This window comes from Mobula hypostoma, chromosome 3 (genome assembly GCF_963921235.1).
Source record: "Mobula hypostoma chromosome 3, sMobHyp1.1, whole genome shotgun sequence".
Classification (NCBI taxonomy): domain Eukaryota; kingdom Metazoa; phylum Chordata; class Chondrichthyes; order Myliobatiformes; family Myliobatidae; genus Mobula; species Mobula hypostoma.
In genome coordinates, this window is record NC_086099.1 from 26,381,553 (window position 1) to 26,401,650 (window position 20,098).

The following is a 20,098-nucleotide window of genomic DNA, read 5'->3' on the forward strand; positions in this document are numbered from 1 at the left end:
TGATGTGTGCGCGCGCGCACACCTCCAAAGCTGAGACATCCAACTTAAAACAAAATCTACAATCTTATAGACTTATTTTCTACTTCCACAAACAAAATTATATTATTCTTTTCACTGACCCTAAACCAGAAGTAACACATCTTAGACAGAAGCTTTGCAGATTTCCATAAAGGTGAATTTAAACACACAAATCACTTAATACAACTTATTGCTCTTTTTGATAAAAGTTTTTCCCATCCACCTATTGAACCAAAGCAAATTTATTAGTTGGTTACAATAACACAAAAAAAATAAAAACAACTGGCTATGCTTAACTAGCTTTTAAAGGTGCTTCTAGATTCATTCTAATATGTTGAATCTACACCAGCAAAAAAGAGGACTTTGTCTCAAAATACATTCACATTCCAAATCTTGACAGGAGCTCACTTAAAATATAGTTAGCTTTAATTTTCATAGATATATTGTACTGCAAGAAAGTGTTTTTCTTAAAAGAGTACAGTGCATTTTGTATATGTTGGTGGTCTCTTTTAATGAATAAAAAAACATGCAAAACAAAAAGGAAATGTAAAATGTAGTATTTATTCAGTGAGAAGGACGTCCCCTGCAAGACACACTCCCTTTATTTAAAAAAAAGCATGAAGTAAAGGACACATTTGGGAAATCTGATTCTTCATTATGCTTTTCTCAGTGAATCCTTTCAAATACAACCAATGGTTGTGTAGTAAATCAAACAGATCTATAATCATGGAGGCAATCTTTAAAAAGGATTTTATTCCAAGATTTTAAATCTAGTTGTTCAAAAAAAAAAAGGCTTTCCAACTCCCCAATCTCCTCAAATCAAGTCAAAAACCAAGTCAAATTTATGGTAGTTGTATGAAGTTCATAACTAATCCTTAAAAACTGCGAAACAATGGGCAGCTCCACAGGATGGTTTTTCAACTTTATGCAAGGAATACATGTGACATGGCACATCTAACGTTGCTTTAAGTTGCACTATTGGACCACCAGAGATGAAAATATGATCATTCCAGATTTTCCACAGGTCAAGTGTAAAAATAATTACTATTGTTCTTGATAGTACTAATAGATATCCTCCATTGAAGATAAATTAACAGATGTAAATCCTCTACACAAGGAGCAATATTTCCACCCTTTTACTGCTGGCAGAAAAGAATTCACAAAGTAAATTAGAAGTAAATTTTAAAATCAAATGAAATACAATCATTAGCACCATGACCAAAGCTGGACCTTTCCTGTAAATGAAAATCCAAACTGCAGATGCTGGAAATTTCAAATTCAAAGAAAATGCTGGAAATACCCAACATGAAGCTGTGGAAGGAGACTTAGTTTCAGGTCAGAGGCTCTTTGTAGGAACTGTCATGATGAAGGCTCTGATTTGAAATGTTCCACATATTCTTTCTCGTTTTTCGTTCCACATATAATTTTTGATTTGCTGATTACTTCCAGCATTTTCTGTTTTTATTTAATGTTCACATGATTTTTACGTTCTTTTTTTAAACCAGCATTCAGTGAGAAATACAATTCTTCCTCTCTGATGCAAACATAGCTAAGCAAGTGGCTGGGCTGTCTAGAACCAGTAGCAGCAGCAAACGCAGGGATGATGTGCTTAAGAGCCCCATTCTCATGACATTTGCTGACCAAAATGGTCAGTTGACTTGAACCAGCAATTCAGCCAGAAACATCAACCAGTGCAGCAGCCTTCCTTGAGACTTGAGGAGATGATAGAGGTAGTTACCCAGTGAACATTAGATTACTAATCTGGGATGTCACTGGCTGCCAATAGAAAGTGAATAAGAAAAATGCCCATTTGCACAATTCCCAAAATTCAAAAAAAAGTCTTCCAAGTTGCCTGCAGTCAAATTACACTTGACTTTTAGTAATTATATATTCAAAGAGATTCTCATTATACATTACATCACACCACTTTGATGTACAAATGCATCAAAAATTGGACTTTCAGGATTAGGAATAATGATGAACACAATGAAGTTGTACAAGGTCCATTTGTTATAAGCACACCAATTTTAACTAATTAGGCTGCATTACCAGTCTGGTCATACCTGATTCAAAAATTGGATTCACAGAAGTAAGAAGGTGGTCTTCAACCAACAGGTTCAGATCAAAGCAATATCACACTAAAACATGGTAATTTGAAGAGGTACAATAATCATGTTCAAAATCCTGATTTCTCAATTTACCTTCCAAGATGATTCCAATAGATTTAATCAATGATTAATGTTTAAATTGGTTGTGCCCAACAAGAAAGATTACGCAAAAACTCAAATGTGAAGTTCTGTTTTTGTTTTTTTCAACAGTACTTGAAGTGATAATCTTCAGTAAAGGAAAAAGTTGGTATTTTCAAAACTTGCATTATACAAATATAAAGTTTTCAGGACTGTTGGCATGGATACAACTTTCAACTCCATTAAGTAATGTAAACTGACATCAAACAGACACTTGTAATATTTAAAATTGCAAATAAGTCTTCACTGAGCTTCAAAAGAAGCCAGCTCCAGTGAGGTACGTATTGGCTTCCAGAATGAGTGCTTTTACGTAGACTGATAATGTATAATAGAGAGTAACAAAATCCAGTGTGCTGAAGATTGTATCTGATAGTGCAAACCCTAACATAGATGGAATAAAGCCTCGGCCATATTCTACCATCCAAGTCCCCGAACTCCAGCGGACAGCCGTGGCTTCGCCAACAGAATGGACTATCGTGTCACCTGTGGGAACAGATTATACTTCATGAGTTCTTTTTTTAAAAAAAAACCTAAACTAGTCTTAAAACCAAGCACTCAAAACAATTGGAATTCAGATGATCCTCCATTCGAAATAAAGAATTAGTAAACCTTTACAACAGTTAGTTGCTGCTGAGACTCCAGATTATCCATAACACATGAACAAATAAAAGGTATACATTGACTTCTGGCTTTGACAACTTAGATTTTCTGCCTTCTCCAATTGTCCTGAGAAGGTGGCACTGGCTACTTTTTTGTATGTACAGGATGGCATCTGCACAAGCAGGTGAACAACTGGAATCACATGCAAGCCAAGTTCATTGTGTAAAGAGGACAGGTCTTTTAATAACAACAGCTTCTAGGTTGTTCATTTCAAATAGAGTTTTATAATTAGAATAAAAGTTTTCATGCTGAAATCTAACCTCATCCACTTGATTATTAGTGCCTGGTATAAATAGGTTGTCCTGTCTGGAATTAATTGTTTCAGCTTTTTGCTATAAATGAGTTATAATTTAATAGATGGACACTGAAATCTTGGAAGTGGCCAAGCAGTGAATAACTCGCATCAAACTTAAAACAGATAGCTCTACCTTGGCTGGCAGTACATAATGAGGATGATAAATGGCTTACTTATCCTGTAGAAGTCTGCGGGATCTTATCAACAATCCTGCAGACTTCAAGAAAAATCTTATCATTTCATTCTAATTCAGTTAAAACATTAGTTTCTTGTGAATTACTCCACCAGCATATTGACATATAGTCTCATGAACTCAGTCATAGGGTATGAGGTATCAATATATCAGCTCTGCTTTGAGGAGACAGCTTGTTGGTAAGTGATTACCTCTGTTGTACAGTGCTGAGTGAAAAAAAGTTTGTGAAAAACTTCAGATTTACTTAATGAATACAAAATTATATTTGCTATTACCAGCATATGTTGTGAAGTTTGTTAACTTAGCAGCAGTACAATGCAATAAGTAAATTACAGTAAGCATATCTATATTGAATAAACTAAAAATAGTGCAAAAACAGAAATAATAAAAAAGTGAGAGTGTTCATGGGTTCAATGTCCATTTCGAAATCATTTGGAGAGAAGAAGCTATTCCTGAACTTCTGAGTGTGTGCCTTCAGGTTTCTGTACCTCCTTCCCAACGGTAAAAATGAGAAGAGGGCATGTCCTGGGTGATGGGGGGGGTGGCTTTAATAATGACAATGGACATTGCCTTTTTGAGGCACTGCTCCTTGAAAATGTCTTGGATACTACAAAGGATAGTACCCACTATGGAGCTGACAAATTTTACAACTTTCTGTAGCTTCTTTCAGTCCTGTGTACTATCATCACCACCTCCCCCCCGGCAACCCCATACCACATGGTGATACAGCTTGTCAGTGTTCTCCACGGTACATCTGTAGAAGTTTGAGTGTTTTAGGCAGACATCCCACCCTGCAAAAACTCATTTCAGGGAGGCAGCACCATCAATTTGCGGGAGACTTCCGGGAGAGGTGGGATGTCTGCAATAGAGTAGCTCCTTAGCAGCCAGCCAGCTAGCTTAAATAACATTAGCTATGCTAATGAACGAATGACACCTGTTAAACTCACCTCAACATGTCTTTTATAGTCTTAACCCACCATGGGCAATAGAAAAGTCACCGTTGCAAACAATGCAGCGAGCAACACTGTCATTATTTTTGACTCCTATTAGGCAGGGGTACACTTTAGTGTAGTCTGGGGTGACGTACTGTACGTTTCATATTTTCTTTTTTTTTTGGAACACTCTGCCATGGGACGCTCTTGCTCTCTCTCGTGGTCGCTCACCTGCTCTCGCTTGCTTTCTCTCTCGCCTGCCCCCCCCCGTGCTTTCACCTGCCCTCTCCCCCTCTCGCGCTTTCGCCTGCTCTCTCCCCCTCTCGCGCTCTCACTTGCTCTCTCTCGCTCTCAAAAAATTGATTTCCATGATATTGTATATAATTTGCAGGCATCAGGGAGCCACTATTAATATGCGGGAGACTCCAGGATCTTCCGGGAGAGGTGGGATGTCTGTTTAGGTGACAATCCAAATCTCTTCAAGCTCCTAATGAAATATAGCCGCTGCTTTGCCTTCTTTATAGCTGCCTCAATATGTTGGGACCAGCCAGATACTCCCCCCACCCCAATTCTTCATGGCTTATAGGATTGTGGATGTTGTACCATTATGGGACAGTGTAATTCAAGTACTCATCAACCATGATTAGGTTAATGAGGTAATGGAATACACTGCTGAAGACAGTAGTGGAAGCAGAGTTGCTGATAGCTTTTAAGCGTCTAGACCAGGGGTTTCCAACCCTTTTTTATGCCATGGACCCCAACCATTAACCAAAGGTCCATGGATCCCAGGTTGAGAACCCATGGTCTGGACCAATACTGGATTTGGGTAGAAAGAGAATGCTATGAGCCAAGTGCTAGAAGATGGGAAGATGAGATTAACATGTACTGGGGGGGTGGGGTGGGAGGAGGAACCAACCATTTGATGGAAGAACTTAAGCAACACCTGTGGGAGGAAAGGAATTCTTGACCACCTGGGTTGAAATCTACATCAGGACTGAGAGTGGAGAGGCATGATGGTCAGTATGGGAGAAAAGGAGTGGTAAGAAAGGACTCCAAGGTGGATGATGGAAATGAGGAGGGGTGCAAGATGGCAGGCAGGTAGCACCATGTAAGTAGGTGAGTAGGAGTTGTGTTTGACTACTAACTGGGCAGCTTTTTGCAATGTGCAGAACCATACACAAAATGACCCACTTCTGTAACATACAATTCTCGATCAATTAAAATGAATACGACACTGATCAGTAGGCTTTTAAAATCACAATATCAGATCTTCTGATTAGCACTCCCATTCCTTGAACACCCACCCTCCTCCTCATCAGTCCCTGGAGACCAGTCACCCCTATAGTTTTCTGTTTTAATTTATCACAATCGAAAATAATTACAGAATAGCAACGCTTAAATGATAGTCTACAATTCTGTCTGTCTTGACCTGAACTCAACTACATTAAGTTGAGGTTCAGCTGTTATCTCAGCAGGGAGCCAACAATGGTGATAGAGCACAGGTAGAAACCTGTAGGAATATGTTCAGGCTAGTAAATAAAACAATGCACATACAGAGACTAAAAAGGTGGGATTCTGCATTTATCAATATCTACAAAAACAAAGTATAGAAACTAAAGCAACATACATCAAAGTTGCTGGTGAACGCAGCAGGTCAAGCAGCATCTGTAGGAAGAGGTGCAGTCGACGTTTCAGGCCGAGACCCTTCGTCAGGACTAACTGAAGGAAGAGTGAGTAAGGGATTTGAAAGTTGGAGGGGGAGGGGGAGATCCAAAATGATAGGAGAAGACAGGAGGGGGAGGGATAGAGCCAAGAGCTGGACAGGTGATAGGCAAAAGGGGATACGAGAGGATCATGGGACAGGAGGTCCGGGAAGAAAGACAAGGGGTGGGGGTGACCCAGAGGATGGGCAAGAGGTATATTCAGAGGGACAGAGGGAGAAAAAGGAGAGTGAGAGAAAGAATGTGTGCATAAAAATGAGTAACAGATGGGGTACGAGGGGGAGGTGGGGCCTTAGCGGAAGTTAGAGAAGTCGATGTTCATGCCATCAGGTTGGAGGCTACCCAGACGGAATGTTGTTCCTCCAACCTGAGTGTGGCTTCATCTTTACTGTAGAGGAGGCCGTGGATAGACATGTCAGAATGGGAATGGGATGTGGAATTAAAATGTGTGGCCACTGGGAGATCCTGCTTTCTCTGGCGGACAGAGCGTAGGTGTTCAGCAAAGCGGTCTCCCAGTCTGCGTCGGGTCTCGCCAATATATGAAAGGCCACATCAGGAGCACCGGACGCAGTATAGAAACTAACCTGGGTAAAATATTTCACTTTTGGTTGTCCCTTCTTTCCATTGTTGAAAAGTTCCTGAAATAATCGTGTCAGACACTTCAGCCCAATATCGTCCTAGAAAGTCAAGTCAAAATAATTTAAATATATTCACATTATTATCTGTACTTGCAACAAATGGCAAGCTTGACCCATTTAAAAATGCAAAAAAAAGCAACATTTTAAATATCTTTTATATAAAGAGAAAGTTTTCTATGCATTATTCTAAAGCAGTAAGTATATATAATAACTTCAGTGGAGTGATGCAGTGGAGATGCATCTCTACCAGAGGAGGTGTTGGGAACGCCTTCCCTCTACTAGCCTGAAGGTAACCCTTGGGCAAGATGTAGTACTTGTACAGCCCTCCTCAATCAGGGTCATGCGAAGACATGGGAGCAGCCGACGGACAGTCGTACGAGCAGCTGGTGTACATCACAAGTCCTAGTTATGGGACCACTGATGCCAGCACAGTTGGAGTAACCAAAATTGTAAAGCCACTGGCCAGGAGAAGGCAATGGCAAACCACTTCCGTAGAAAAATTTGCCAAGACCATGATCGACCACATCATACAACATGGCACATAACGAACAAATTGCTTCCAGGTTCAAAGGTCAAAGTAAATTTTATTATCAAAGTACGTATGTGCCACTATATTCTACCCCGAAATTTATTTTCTTGTGACAGTCACAGCAAATACAAAGAAACACAATAGAGTCAATGAAAAACTGCACACAACCAAAGAAAAATAACTAATGTGCAAAATACAACAAATTATGTAAATACAAAAAAAACACAAAATAATAATATAACAAACAAATAATAAATATTAAGAACACAAGTTGTAAACTTTGAAAGCGAGTCAATAGGTTGTGGAATCAGTTCAGTGATGAGGCAAGTGAAGTTATCCACTGATTCAGGAGCTTGACGGTTGAGGGTAATAACGGTTCCTAAACCTGGAGGTGTAGGATCTAAGGCAGGGGTCCCAAACCTTTTTTGTACTGCGGACCGGTTTATTATTGACAATATTCTTGCGGACCGGCCGACCCAGGGCGGGGTGGGGGCGGTGTTAATCACAATCGGAATATAGGTGATAAGTGGCTAATAATTTTGTTTCTAAAAGGGTTTATCTAACGAATTTAATATTAAACACACAGCACATATTTTCCTCGCATGAATATAGTTATAAGTCAATTATCAGAGGAGGACGGGAGCTTGAAGTAAGTGTTGAAGGAACTGCCAGTAGAAGTGGTAGAGGCAAGTTAGATACTATCATTCAAAGAAAAATTGGACAGCTATATGGACAGGAAAGGAATGGAGGGTTATGGGCTGAGTGCAGATTGGTGGGACTAGGTAAGAGTAGCGTTCGGCACAGACTAGAAGGGCCGAGACGGCCTGTTTCTGTGCTGTAATTGTTATATGGTTATATAAGTCACTTATAAGTCAATAGCATCATAACATTTTAAGTAACGTTTGGATATTAAACACACAGCACATATTTTCCCCATATGAACATATAAAATGATTGCAACACACCAATATCGCTGAATCAGTGGGAGCCCTGGGCTTCTTTCCCTGCAACAACACGGTCCTCTCGAGGGGTGATGGGAGACAGCGATACTCGAAAGGGGTTCTTTGTGTCCAGTCTATTCTGCAATTTAGTTTTCATTGCAGAGATATGTTGGAAATGGAAGCAACGTTTTCAGTGCTTTCATGGCTATCTCAGGATATTCAGCCTTGACTTTGATCAGAATGCCAGCAGAGATGTTATGTCAAACATACTTTTCAGCCCACCGTCATTTACAAGCTCGAGTTGATGATCTCCTTCCCACGCTGACGTAGATGACGCGCGGGTAATGACCTCGCATGTGTTCAAGCTCCACAGTGGGCGTGACAGGGAATGGGGAAAGGTGCAGCTGACTCATATCGCCAAATCATATCGTTTCTTCGCAGCCTGGTAGCACATGCTTTGCAGCCCGGTGGTTGGGGACCGCTGATCTAAGATTCCTGTAGCTCCTTCTTACTGGCAACAAAAAGACAGCATGGCCTGGATGGTGGGGATCCTTGATGGTGGACACTGCTTTCCTACAACAGCGCTCCTTACAGATGCTCTCAATGGTGGAGAGAGCTTTGCTTGTGAAGAACTGGGCTGCAACTAATACTTTTGTAGGCTTTCCATTCAAAGGCTTCGGTACACATACAATCAAACTTTCCATTCTTTCCAATGTAGCCAGCCATTTCTGCTCTTTTTAAAAAAATGATTATTATGACCTGGTATTCAATGTTCATGAACCCGTAAATTTTATTTTTTTTGCCTCTGTTTTGAGCTGGCCTGTCTGCATTTTTTACTCGCTGTTCCTCACTGCACTTTTTTAAACTTGAATGTTTCACTCTGCTTCAACTGAATTAAGCTAATTCAAAGGAAGGTACGGTAGTCCAAAATGTGACATTCTCAGACATTTCATCTATTCTTCCTTGAACAGAGTTTTCATTGAATGGAATCACTTTAATTATTTGTCAGGTGACTTATGCAAAACATTACTCAGAATCTCCCTTACTGCTAGCAGAAGCAGTCCTTCTCCAATTGTAAGGGGTTTTCCAGATTTAACAATGAAATGTTATATGAAACATGCAAAACCACTTCTGTTCTGTTGTGAAGTGCTGGCAAACAATAAGTGTTTTCCATTTGAGAGCTTCCAAGAAGTAACAGAAAATAAGCCAAGTTCTTCTTTGGTTTATCAAAGTGTATTCTCTTCAAATGTTCAAGGAGCCTAGATAGTTTCATTGTCTCATTTGAAAAAACATTTTCACACAACAGGCACATTGGCTGCTGTTGGTTTGCTTGGTGCTGGTATAAACCATACTTCAGACATTCCACATTATACTAACTACACTTCTTTTATGTTTGGTCGCTTCTGCCACTTTCATTATGGATTAACAACCAGAGTCAACCTAGTGCCTATTGCTTAAATCCAACTTCAAGTGTTGCAATTATAGAGGGGAAAGTTATGACATCATCATCGCTCAGGCAAAACATGACTCTCTGCCCAAAGGTAAATAAAATGATATCTCAGTTGGGCCTTGGGCTAGAGAAATGAGATCAAGACCATTTCAAAAGGGCAAATTCTGAGCTTTACCCCATTGAAAGCCACACAGGAATTGTGTCACTGCATGATAGAAGTATGGGAATCGTACATACTAACACTGTACTACTATAGTGAACAGCATAAATGTGTGGGCCAGGCCAGGAAACAACACAATTTATTCAGTCCAGATTTATCATGATATGCTAGTGTCACATTGCTTTTCAACAACTACAATGCGCTTCGAGAAAAGTCTAAGAGAATAGAGGGAGTTAGATATGGCCCCTGTGGCTAAAGGGACCAGGGGTATCGAGGGAAGGCTGGTACAGGGCTCTGAGTTGGATGATCAGCCATGATCATACTGAATGGTGGTGCAGGCTCAAAGGGCCGAATGGCCTACTCCTGCATCTATTTTCTATGTTTCTATAGCATGTCAGCAAGACAAGAGTGATTATAATCAATTATGGAGGCACCGAGGATTAAATTCGTATAAGCAATTAATTGTTTAATTTAAGCCTGTAATCCCTCAGCTGCCCTCCCCCCCCCAGCTACCAAGGGCACCCCTACCACCTCCTTTATCTTTATTGCACCCTTAGAAGCTCCCAATGCTCCCAATGGGAGTAATTGCTTTATTGTCACATGTACCAAGATACAGTGGAAAGCTTTGTGTGCCAGTCCCACGCAAACCATAGAAACATAGAAAATAGGTGCAGGAGTAGGCCATTCGGCCCTTCGAGCCTGCACCGCCATTTATTATGATCATGGCTGATCATCCAAGTGATATCACCCACTTTTGGAACAACTTGTGTAGATGATGTTGACAAAGTGGTGTCCATTGAAGGTAGGTGGTGACAGAGGACCAGTTTGAGGTGAGGATTATTAACATAGAAAAAACAGCCATGCTCTTTAAATTGCTCCTAGAGTAGTCGATGATTTTAACAGGGATAATAAAAAGAGATTTAATCAAGGTTTACATGCACTGAAAAAGACAAAATACCAAGGGGCAGCACCTCTTAGGCATGAAACATTCTTTCCAGGAGATGTTTCCTTCAGGAAAATGTGGGGAAAATACTTAGAAGACCACTATTAAAACCAAATTAGCTGACAGAACTTGGACATTCTTGGCATTCCAGAGTACCTAGGTATTTAATTATGATCTCCGGTAAATCTTAATCCCATGTTCAAGGTGTGGCAAGTATTACATTTGAAAGGCAAGAAAAATATAAAACAAAAAACATCTATACCATGTCCTGCATATTTGAGCAAAATTCCATCTCCATTAGAGGGTGAATGTAATCTAATACAGGTTGAGCATCCCTCATCTGAAAATCAAAAATCTGAAAACTTCCAAAGTCTAAACTTTTTTTTTTGGAGAACTGACATGACCCCACAAATGGAAAATTCCACAAGGCACTGAGGAGGTACCCAGGTGATGCATAGGTCTCTGTGCACCACAGACCTTTCTGAGAAGTGACTTCACATAAGTGGGCCCGGTTGGCGCCAATTTGTTCTCAGCAGTTGTCATAGTTAGACTTTCGTGTTTACTCACAGTGAATCTTGTGCTTATTCCTTGCTCTGTGCCATGAAGATATTGCTGAAAATGTCAAAAAGGCCTACAATTACCTCCATTGTAATAGTGAAAAGAAAAGAAATAGTGAACAGGAAGTCAAATTGTTGTAAACTTTGACAGTGATTTAAGAGTGAAGTATCTGACAGGAGTATGGTGTTGGAACAGAACGACAAACTGTTAAAAGTTCTATGCTGAAAGTAATGAACAGCACTTAATGAAATTTTTTTTTTAAACTGCATAAAGCGAAGTTCTCCATCATGAATTGAAAGTAGATTAATCAGTGTTGCAGTGAGCACATGCTGCTTTAACTATATGCTGATCATGAAAAAAAGCAAAGTTCTATCATGACAAACTGAAAATTGAAGGAGGCTATGTACAGTCAGAAGGCTGGTTGCAGAAATTTAAGAAAAGGCACAGTATTAATTTTTTTTTAAATATAAAAAGGCTTGTGGTGATAGAGTGTCTGCTATTCACATGCAGATGAGAAATTCATTGTTGAGTTTGCCGAGATCATTGCTGATGAAAACCTAACATGCTGAACAGCTGTATGAGTACACATGTGAGATGAACTAGTGCGAGAGAAAAACTGCTTACTGGGAGCTCATGAATTCCAAGTCGGGAATAACAGTGATGCCAAACAGCTACTGACTGTTCACTTGGGTTGCTGAGGTAGTGATAGCTTACCTTTCCGATGGTTCAAATGTACACAATGTGACTAAACACATTGATAAAGGAAGAGCAGTAGAAGTAGTGTATATGGATTTCAGTAAGGAATTTGATAAGATACACCATGCAAGGCTTATTGAGAAAGTAAGGAGGCATGGGATCCAAGGAGACCATGCTTTGTGGATCCAGAACTGGCTTGCCCACAGAAGGCAAAGGGTGGTTGTAGACAGGTCATATTCTGCATGGAGGTTGGTGACCAGTGGTGTGCCTCAGGGATCTGTTCTGGGACCTCTACTCTTCGTGATTTTTATAAATGACCTGGATGAGGAAGTGGAGGGATGGGTTAGTAAATTTGCTGATGACACAAAAGGTTGGGGGTGTTGTGGATAGTGTGGAGGACTGTCAGAGGTTACAGAGGTACATCGATAGGATGTAAAACTGGGCTGAGAAGTGGCAGATGGAGTTCAACCCAGATAAGTGTGAGGTCATTCATTTTGGTAGGTCAAATATGATGGCACAATATAGCATTAATGGTAAGACTCTTGGCAGTGTGGAGTATCAGAGGGATCTTGGGGTCCGAAGCCATCAGATACTCAAAGCTGCTGTGTAGGTTGACTCTGTGGTTAAGGCGGCATATGGTGCACTGGCCTTCATCAATCGTGGGATTGAGTTTAAGAGCCAAGAGGTAATGTTGCAGCTATATAGGATCCTGGTCAGACCCCACTTGGAGTACTGTGCTCAATTCTGGTCACCTCACTACAGGAAGGATGTGGAAACCATAGAAAGGGTGCAGAGGAGATTTACAAGGATGTTGCCTGGATTGGGGAGCACGCCTAATGAGAATAGGTTGAGTGATCTCTGCCTTTTCTCCTTGGAGCGACAGAGGATGAGAGGTGACCTGATAGAGATATATAAGATGATGAGAGGCATTGATCGTGTGGATAGTCAGAGGTTTTTTCCCAGGGCAGAAATGGCTAGCACGAGAGGGCACTTTTTAAGGTGCTTGGAAGTAGGTACAGAAGAGATGTCAGGGGCAAGTTGTTGTTGTTGTTGTATTTTCTTTTAAAATGCAGTGGTGAGAGTCTGGAATGGGCTGCCGGTGGTGGTGGTGGAGGAGGAAATGATAGGGTCTTTTAAGAGACTCCTGAATAGGTACATGGAGCTTGGAAAAATAGAGGGCTATGGGTAACCCTAGGTATTTTCTAAGGTAAGGATATGTTCAGCACACCTTTGTGGGCCAAAGGGCCTTTATTGTGCTGTAGGTTTTCTATGTTTCTATTATTGTTTCATGCACTGTTATTAAAAGTATTATAAAAACTACCTTAGGGTATATATACAATATGTACATGCAACGTAAATGGATTTAATGTTTAGATTTGGGACCCATCCTCAAGCTTCCTTATTACATAGATACAAATACTCCAAAATCCAAAAAAAATCTAAAACACTTCCAGCCCCAAGCATTTTGGATAAGGAGTTCTCAACCTGTACAGGTAAATGTTCCAAGACTGACTTCCAACTTTGGAAAGCTCTAAATTATGTGAAAAATGAAAGCATTTGGAAAGAAATGGTGAGCGAAGAGGACCAAGGAAGTTTTAGAGTTAAAAACTCCAATTAGAGACAACATTTACACAAGTACAATGGTCTTGTTTCAATGATTCATCCTAAAGGCAATTCATTATTTTCTTCCAAGCAAGATTTGAACTCGACAAGAATAGAATATTTGTGAAGTTTGCACTCTCAGTTTATGCACACACCTTTATTTCTTCTATGTTTCACTCTAGCTCAAGTATACCCCCAATTAGTTTTACTGTTTTAAGTATAAATATCAATTTCTATGTCTAATAAAATAATGCATAACAGAAGAGCAATCTATAAACTTAATATTGATTTCCTACTGAGTTCACGTTATATATGGAAACATTTTAAAAGCTTTACATAATGTAATTAGCAAGCATATCATACCCGAATGCCCTCCAGTGTCCACTGCTGTTCCAAACAGCAGCACATATTCAGTTAAGGATGCATGCAGAAGACACATGGACCCCATCCAGCCACCGGCATTCACAAAGACCCACTGCAGGTCCTCATCTGGAAGTATGTGACCAGGGTACATTTTCCTCAGTTCAACCACAATCTTGGTGAATGCCTGCTCATGATTGAGTCCTGAAACAAGACCATTTTATATCACTGTGTTATTGTAAAGTAAATCTTATTCAGTAAAGGAATTCATCACATCACAACAACTCCACAAAATATCACTTACACATTATTGCTATAAACAGTGAATTCGTACATGGATAGAGAGGTGATAAATACACTGCAAATAAGCAGCATATTATGTGCAGCAAAGAAGATGGTCACACTATAGTTGTTGAACACCACAGCACAGAAACAGGTTCTTCTGTCCATCTAGTCCATGCCAACGCGTTCATCTGCTTACTCCCATCTCCCCATCCTGGACCATCGCTCTCCATATCCCCCTCATCCATGTACCTATCCAAACTTTTTTTTTTAATATTGCAATTGAAACAATACTCCTCACTGAATCTTCAACTGCCCACCCTAGATTCTTCAGTTACATTAATTCATATACTGTGACACAGAATGCATTAACATTAGACTCAAGTGTTCATATGGACTCTGGCACATTAATCCTGTTCCTCTTCACCTCACATGTCTATCAATTCTTTATTTTTGTTTATTTTGCAATAAAGGGGAAAATTACAGTTGAGAATGAAGTTGCCAGCCTATCTTTGGAAGGTGGGGGAAAGAAAAAAGCACCCGGAGAATCCCACGCAGTCACAAACCTAATGCCACACAGACAGCACTCAAGGTCAGAACTGAACCACTGTTATTCTATGGCTTCACTGCTAAACATTGGTTCAGAGTAAATATTCCATTCTTGGCCAGGGACTTCAGTGGTTTTTATACAGCAGGTTGTCGTGTACAGATAAGCGGCCAGGCGGTTTTGTAGATCACCTTCTACATAATATGGCACCAATTTTGTTATTTCTTAACCAGATTATAGAACCTTTCTTGGGTAACACAGATAGAAATAGGAAGTCCGAGACTGATCAGAAAATTGATTGTCATCAAGTACAATTAGCCCGCCTCAGGCAGATTTCAGATTTTTTGCCTGCAACTCCCTGTTGGAAATGTCCAAGTTTCAATGTACATACTGTAGCTTCATCGTTAAAAGGGGCAGCCACTGGGTTCCATCACCTCCAACTGGACCACACCACCAAACACATCTCGCCCCACACTTTCTGCTTTCCAAGGGATCTCTCCCTACGCGACTCTCTTGTGCATGTGTCCTTCCCCACTGATCTCTCTCCTGGCACTTATCCTTGTAAGCAGAACAAGTGCTACACCTCCTCCCTCACTACCATTCAGGGCCCCAGACAGTCCTTCCAGGTGAGGCGACACTTCACCTGAGAGTCTGCTGGGGTCATTTACTGTGGTCAGTGCTCCTGGTGTGGTCTCGTGTATCAGTGAGACCTGACGTAGATTTGGAGACCGCTTTGCCGAGCATCTGGCAGATGGAGTGTAGAATAAGCTGGATCTCCCAGTGGCCACGTATTTTAATTACTCTTCCCATTGCAATATGTCCCCAAATATCCTTCCACCTTTCAAGTGTGTGTGTGTGTGTGTGTGTGTGTGTGTGTGTGTCTGTGTGTGTTTTTGTGTGTGTGTTTTTGTGTGTGTGTTTTTGTGTGTGTGTTTTTGTGTGTGTGTTTTTGTGTGTGTGTTTTTGTGTGTGTGTTTTTGTGTGTGTGTTTTTGTGTGTGTGTTTTTGTGTGTGTGTGTGTTAGTTAAACTTCCTGGCACTGCCTCTCTGGCGCAAGGATGAAGCTCAGATGCTAGTTCCAGTGTTAACAGAGAAGAATAACCAAATTCTAGTACTAACTGCAGCTCCAATACATGGGATAGAAGATTCCACATTCCATCTTAGACCTTCTGCAATTCTTTCAACTCCCAAGTTACATCCAAATACAGGCTCCCACAGTGCACCTCTCCCTCAACGTCACAGAAACAAAGGAGCAGGTTGTGGACTACAGGAGGAATGGAAACAGGCTACCCCCTATAGACATCAATGGATCTGGGGTTGAGAGGGTGAAAAGCTTTAAGTTACTCGGCATAAGCATCACCGAGGATCTCACGTGGTCTGTACATACTGGCTGTGTGGTGAAAAAGACACATGGCTGAAGAAGTGTGATATGCACCCCCCCCACCCCCAAATTCTAATAGGCATCTATAGGGCCACAATTGAGAGCACCCTGACTGGCTGCATCACTGCCTGGTATGGGAGATGTACTTCCCTCAACCGCAAAACTCTGCAGAGTGGTGCAGATAGCCCAGTGCATCTGTAGATGTGATCTTCCCACTACTGAGGAAATTTATAAAGACAGGTGTGTAAACAGGGCCCGAAGGACAATTGGAGACCTGAGTCACCCCAACTGTTGCAGCTGCTACCATCTGGGAAACAGTACCGCAGCATGAAAGCCAGGACCAATGGGCTCCAGGACAGCTTCTTCCATCAGGCTGCTTAATTCATACTGACACAACTGTAGTTTTATGTTATATTGACTACCCTGTTGTACTTATTTATTATAAATGACTATACTTGCACATTTGAATGGAGATGCAAAATAAAGATTTTTATTCTATATATAAAGGATGTAAGTAATAAAGTCAATTCAAATTCAATTCAATACACCAGCCAAGAGCAGCCGTACAGTTGGAGTAGATCATTAGGACATTCAGCCATCTAGTATGCTCCACCATTCCATCATGGCTGATCCATTATCAATCCTAACTCCATTTTCTTGCCTCTCCTTTTAATTTTTCACACCCTTACTAATCATGAACTTATCAATTTCCACTTTAAATATACCTAAAGACTTGGATGTCTGTGGCAGTGAATGCCACTGATACATCACCTCTGGCTAAAGAAATTCCTCCTCACCTCTGCTCTAAAGGGATTTCTAGACTCCTCCACAATCGGGAGACCACTCCATCCAGACCTTTCAACATTAAATATAGGTGTCCATGATAACCCCCTCATTCTTCTAAACTCCAGTAAGAGGCAAAGGCGGGTTACTGGCGCCTTAAAACCAGTCGCTTTGGGCAGATGGTGCTTGTCAGCTGTGGCTGCTGCTCATCTAGGGGAAAGAAAACTCTGATCTCAAAGCCCCGCTGCCCTGCGGTTATACCACTCACGGGGAAGACTCTGGAGCTGGAGTCCCTAACGCAGTCCTACATCGAGTCCAATGTTGACTGGCAGCTGCTGCGATATTCCTGGAACCAAACTCTATCAGTCTCTGCTGTTCCTTTAGATTCGTCAGATACGTGGAGAGGGGGAAGCTTGCCACACTGGTGACTGCTTGCTCTCCATATCGTACTGCCCAGCCTTGTGTAACCAGACAGCTCAGACGCAACATCCATGTTCAACGCTGACTGACGGAGGCCCCCACTCGCAGTTCCAGAACCATCAAATGCTCCTCAAATGTCAACTCTTTCATTCCGGAATTATTCTCGCAAACCTCCTCTGGACCCTCTCCAATGAAGACACATCATTTCTTAGAAAACAGACCCACAACTGCTTACAATACTCCTAGTACAGCCTGACCAATGCCTCATTAAACCTCAGTATGACATCTCTGGTTTTATATTCTAGCCCTCTTGAAATTAATGCTAAAATTGCTTCCTTACCAACACTACCTGAAAATTAGCCTTCAAGGAATCCTTCATGAGGAGTTTAAAGTACCCTTGCACCTTTGATTTCTGAATTTTCTCTGCTTAGAAAATCTTCTAAGCCTTTATTCCTCCTACCAAAGTACGTGAACATACACTTACCGACACTATATTTCATCTGCCACTTCTTTGCCCATTCTCTCTATCTGTCCAAGTCCTTCCACAGACTCCCTGCTTCAACACTACCTGTTTCTCCAGGTTTCTTATTACTCTCCGCAAACCTAGCCACAAAGCCATCAATACCGTCATCCAAATCATTGACATATAATGTGAAAAGAAGCAGTCCCAACACCGACCCCTGCAGGCCACCACTAGTCACCAGCAGCCAACCAGAAAAGGCTCCCTGTATTTTCACTCCTACATCTTCTGATCCTATGTCATCTCTAACAAATTCATTTCATTTTATTTCACCAGAGTCATCCTAACTCCTCTGCCTATCTGTCTGTATTTTTGAATCCCACTACAACCTTCTTTCAGCCATGACTGAATGATGCCTCCAGCTCAATTCCTGCCAATCTCTAACTGCACTACAAGATCATCTACCTTATTTTGCATACAAATATTCACCTTCTGTCCTCTATTTATCCTTTTTGATTTTGCCCCTATGTAACACTTCAAACTCATCCCACTGACTGCAATTTCACCCTATCATCTGTCTGTCCTTCCTCAGTCTCACTACACACTGCACCTAGTTGTACACCAACTGCCCCATCCTCAGCCCTACCACTCCAGTTTGCATCCCCCTGCAAAGTTAGTTTAAAGCCTCCCCAACAGCTCCAGCAAACCTGCTGCAAGGACATCGGTCTCCCTTGAGTTTAGGTGTAACTTGTCCTTTCTGTACAGGTCATACCTTCCCCAAAGAGATCCCAACAATCCAGAAAACTTAAACCCTGCCCCCTGAACCAACTCCTTAGCCAGACTTTCATCTGCCAATCTTCCCCCCGCTGGCACGGTGGCACAGGCAGCAGTTCTGAAATTACTACCTTCTTCAGCTTTCCACTTAACTCCCTATATTCTCTCTCCAGGCTCCATCCCTTTTCCTACCTATATCATTGGTACTAAGTACCACAACTTCCAGCTGTTCACCTGAGCTGAAGATAATTATCTTAACTATACATATTTACAACAAACGAAATAACATTCATCTGGACCACAGTGCACCCACAAGACACATCACACATAACTCATAAAACAAAATACACTACCACAAATGTGTTAATAAAATATAATTTAAAGCGCATGTAGGGCACAGCACAGGTAAATAGGGAACAGCTGAATATCCTAGTGATGAGATCTCGGTTGTGGCAGGATATTCGTTAGTCTCACAGCCTGAGGGAAGAAGCTATTACCTAGTCTGCTAGCCCTAGTCCTGATACTTCTGTATCTCCTTCCTGACGGTAGTGAGTCAAAGAGATGGTGGGATGGGTGGTAGGGATCTTCAGCAATGTTTGTCCCTTCGTATACAACGGTCTCGATAAACATCACTTATAGGAGAGGGGGACCCCAGCGATCATCTGGGCAGTTTTTACAATCCTTTATACCAGGAGTTCCCAACCTTTTTTCCCCCAATGTTATGGACCAATACCATTTAAGCAAGAGGTCCATGAACCCCAGGTTGGGAACCCCGGCTCTTGCAGCCCAACGCCTTGCACACATCGATGCGACCGGACAGGACACCCCCAACGGCGTTACAATGCGAGGAGATGGTATAACAGAGCCCAGATCAGACACAGGCGGGTGCGGCAGCCAGCGCCGACTTGCCGGCCCAGCAGACCGCGCACCCCCGCCGCCACTCACCTGCGTACTGCCGCGCCAGGCGCGAAAGCTCCTGTCCATCGAACACGTACCGCTTGCTGCCCATCCAGGCGCTGATCGCCATTATCCCGAGCCCGAGCACCGTCACCAAGGCGGTGGTCCAGCACAACGCGCGCTTCATGGCTGGGTCGCTTTCCCGCTGAGTGACGCGCCGCTTCCGGACCCCGCGACTGATAACGACGCGCCGTCAAACGCCAATCCCCAATCCCCAGCCAGCCTCCTCCCTGACGGACAGCTCGATTCGCCTATCGGCGCTCTCCGGCGGACCCGGCCGTGGAATCGCCAATCAGCCCAACGGCCAGGGTTGTGACGCAGCGAGCAGGTTGTGGAGTCCGCTGCAGGCCGACTAAAACTCGGCCGGAATTGAAATTGGTTTATTATTGTCACATGTGCGAGATACTGCGCAAATCATGTCCTGGATTCTGTTCCAACAGATCAAATCGATACACAACACACTGAGGAAGAACAAAGTCAATCAATAAACGACTGCAGAATCACACTGTTCATACAGATCAATTCGTTACAATAGTGCATTGAGGGAGTAAG

At 41.9% G+C, this 20,098-nt stretch overlaps 1 protein-coding gene across 1 annotated transcript; it reads right to left on the bottom strand.

Moving 5' to 3' along the window:
- sigmar1 (sigma non-opioid intracellular receptor 1) lies at positions 1–19,770 on the bottom strand. The gene is made up of 4 exons (XM_063042794.1): positions 19,535–19,770; positions 13,946–14,146; positions 6,650–6,742; positions 1–2,747 (listed from the first exon to the last, which is right to left on the bottom strand). Exons 1-4 carry the CDS (start codon positions 19,671–19,673, stop codon positions 2,518–2,520), a joined length of 663 nt encoding a protein of 220 aa, XP_062898864.1. The 5' UTR covers positions 19,674–19,770; the 3' UTR covers positions 1–2,517.
- Positions 19,771–20,098: the final 328 nt, after the last annotated feature.

What these genes read in the sequence shown, in the direction of transcription:
- sigmar1 (XM_063042794.1), bottom strand. Translation starts at nt 19,673, where the DNA reads ATGAAGCGCGCGTTGTGCTGGACCACCGCCTTGGTGACGGTGCTCGGG. An exon ending in CCTGGCGCGGCAGTACGCAG is followed by an intron (nt 14,147 to 19,534) that starts GTGAGTGGCGGC and finishes GTCTTGTTTCAG; the next exon opens with GACTCAATCATGAGCAGGCA. An exon ending in AAGTGAAATATTTTACCCAG is followed by an intron (nt 2,748 to 6,649) that starts GTTAGTTTCTAT and finishes CTGTTCCCACAG; the next exon opens with GTGACACGATAGTCCATTCT.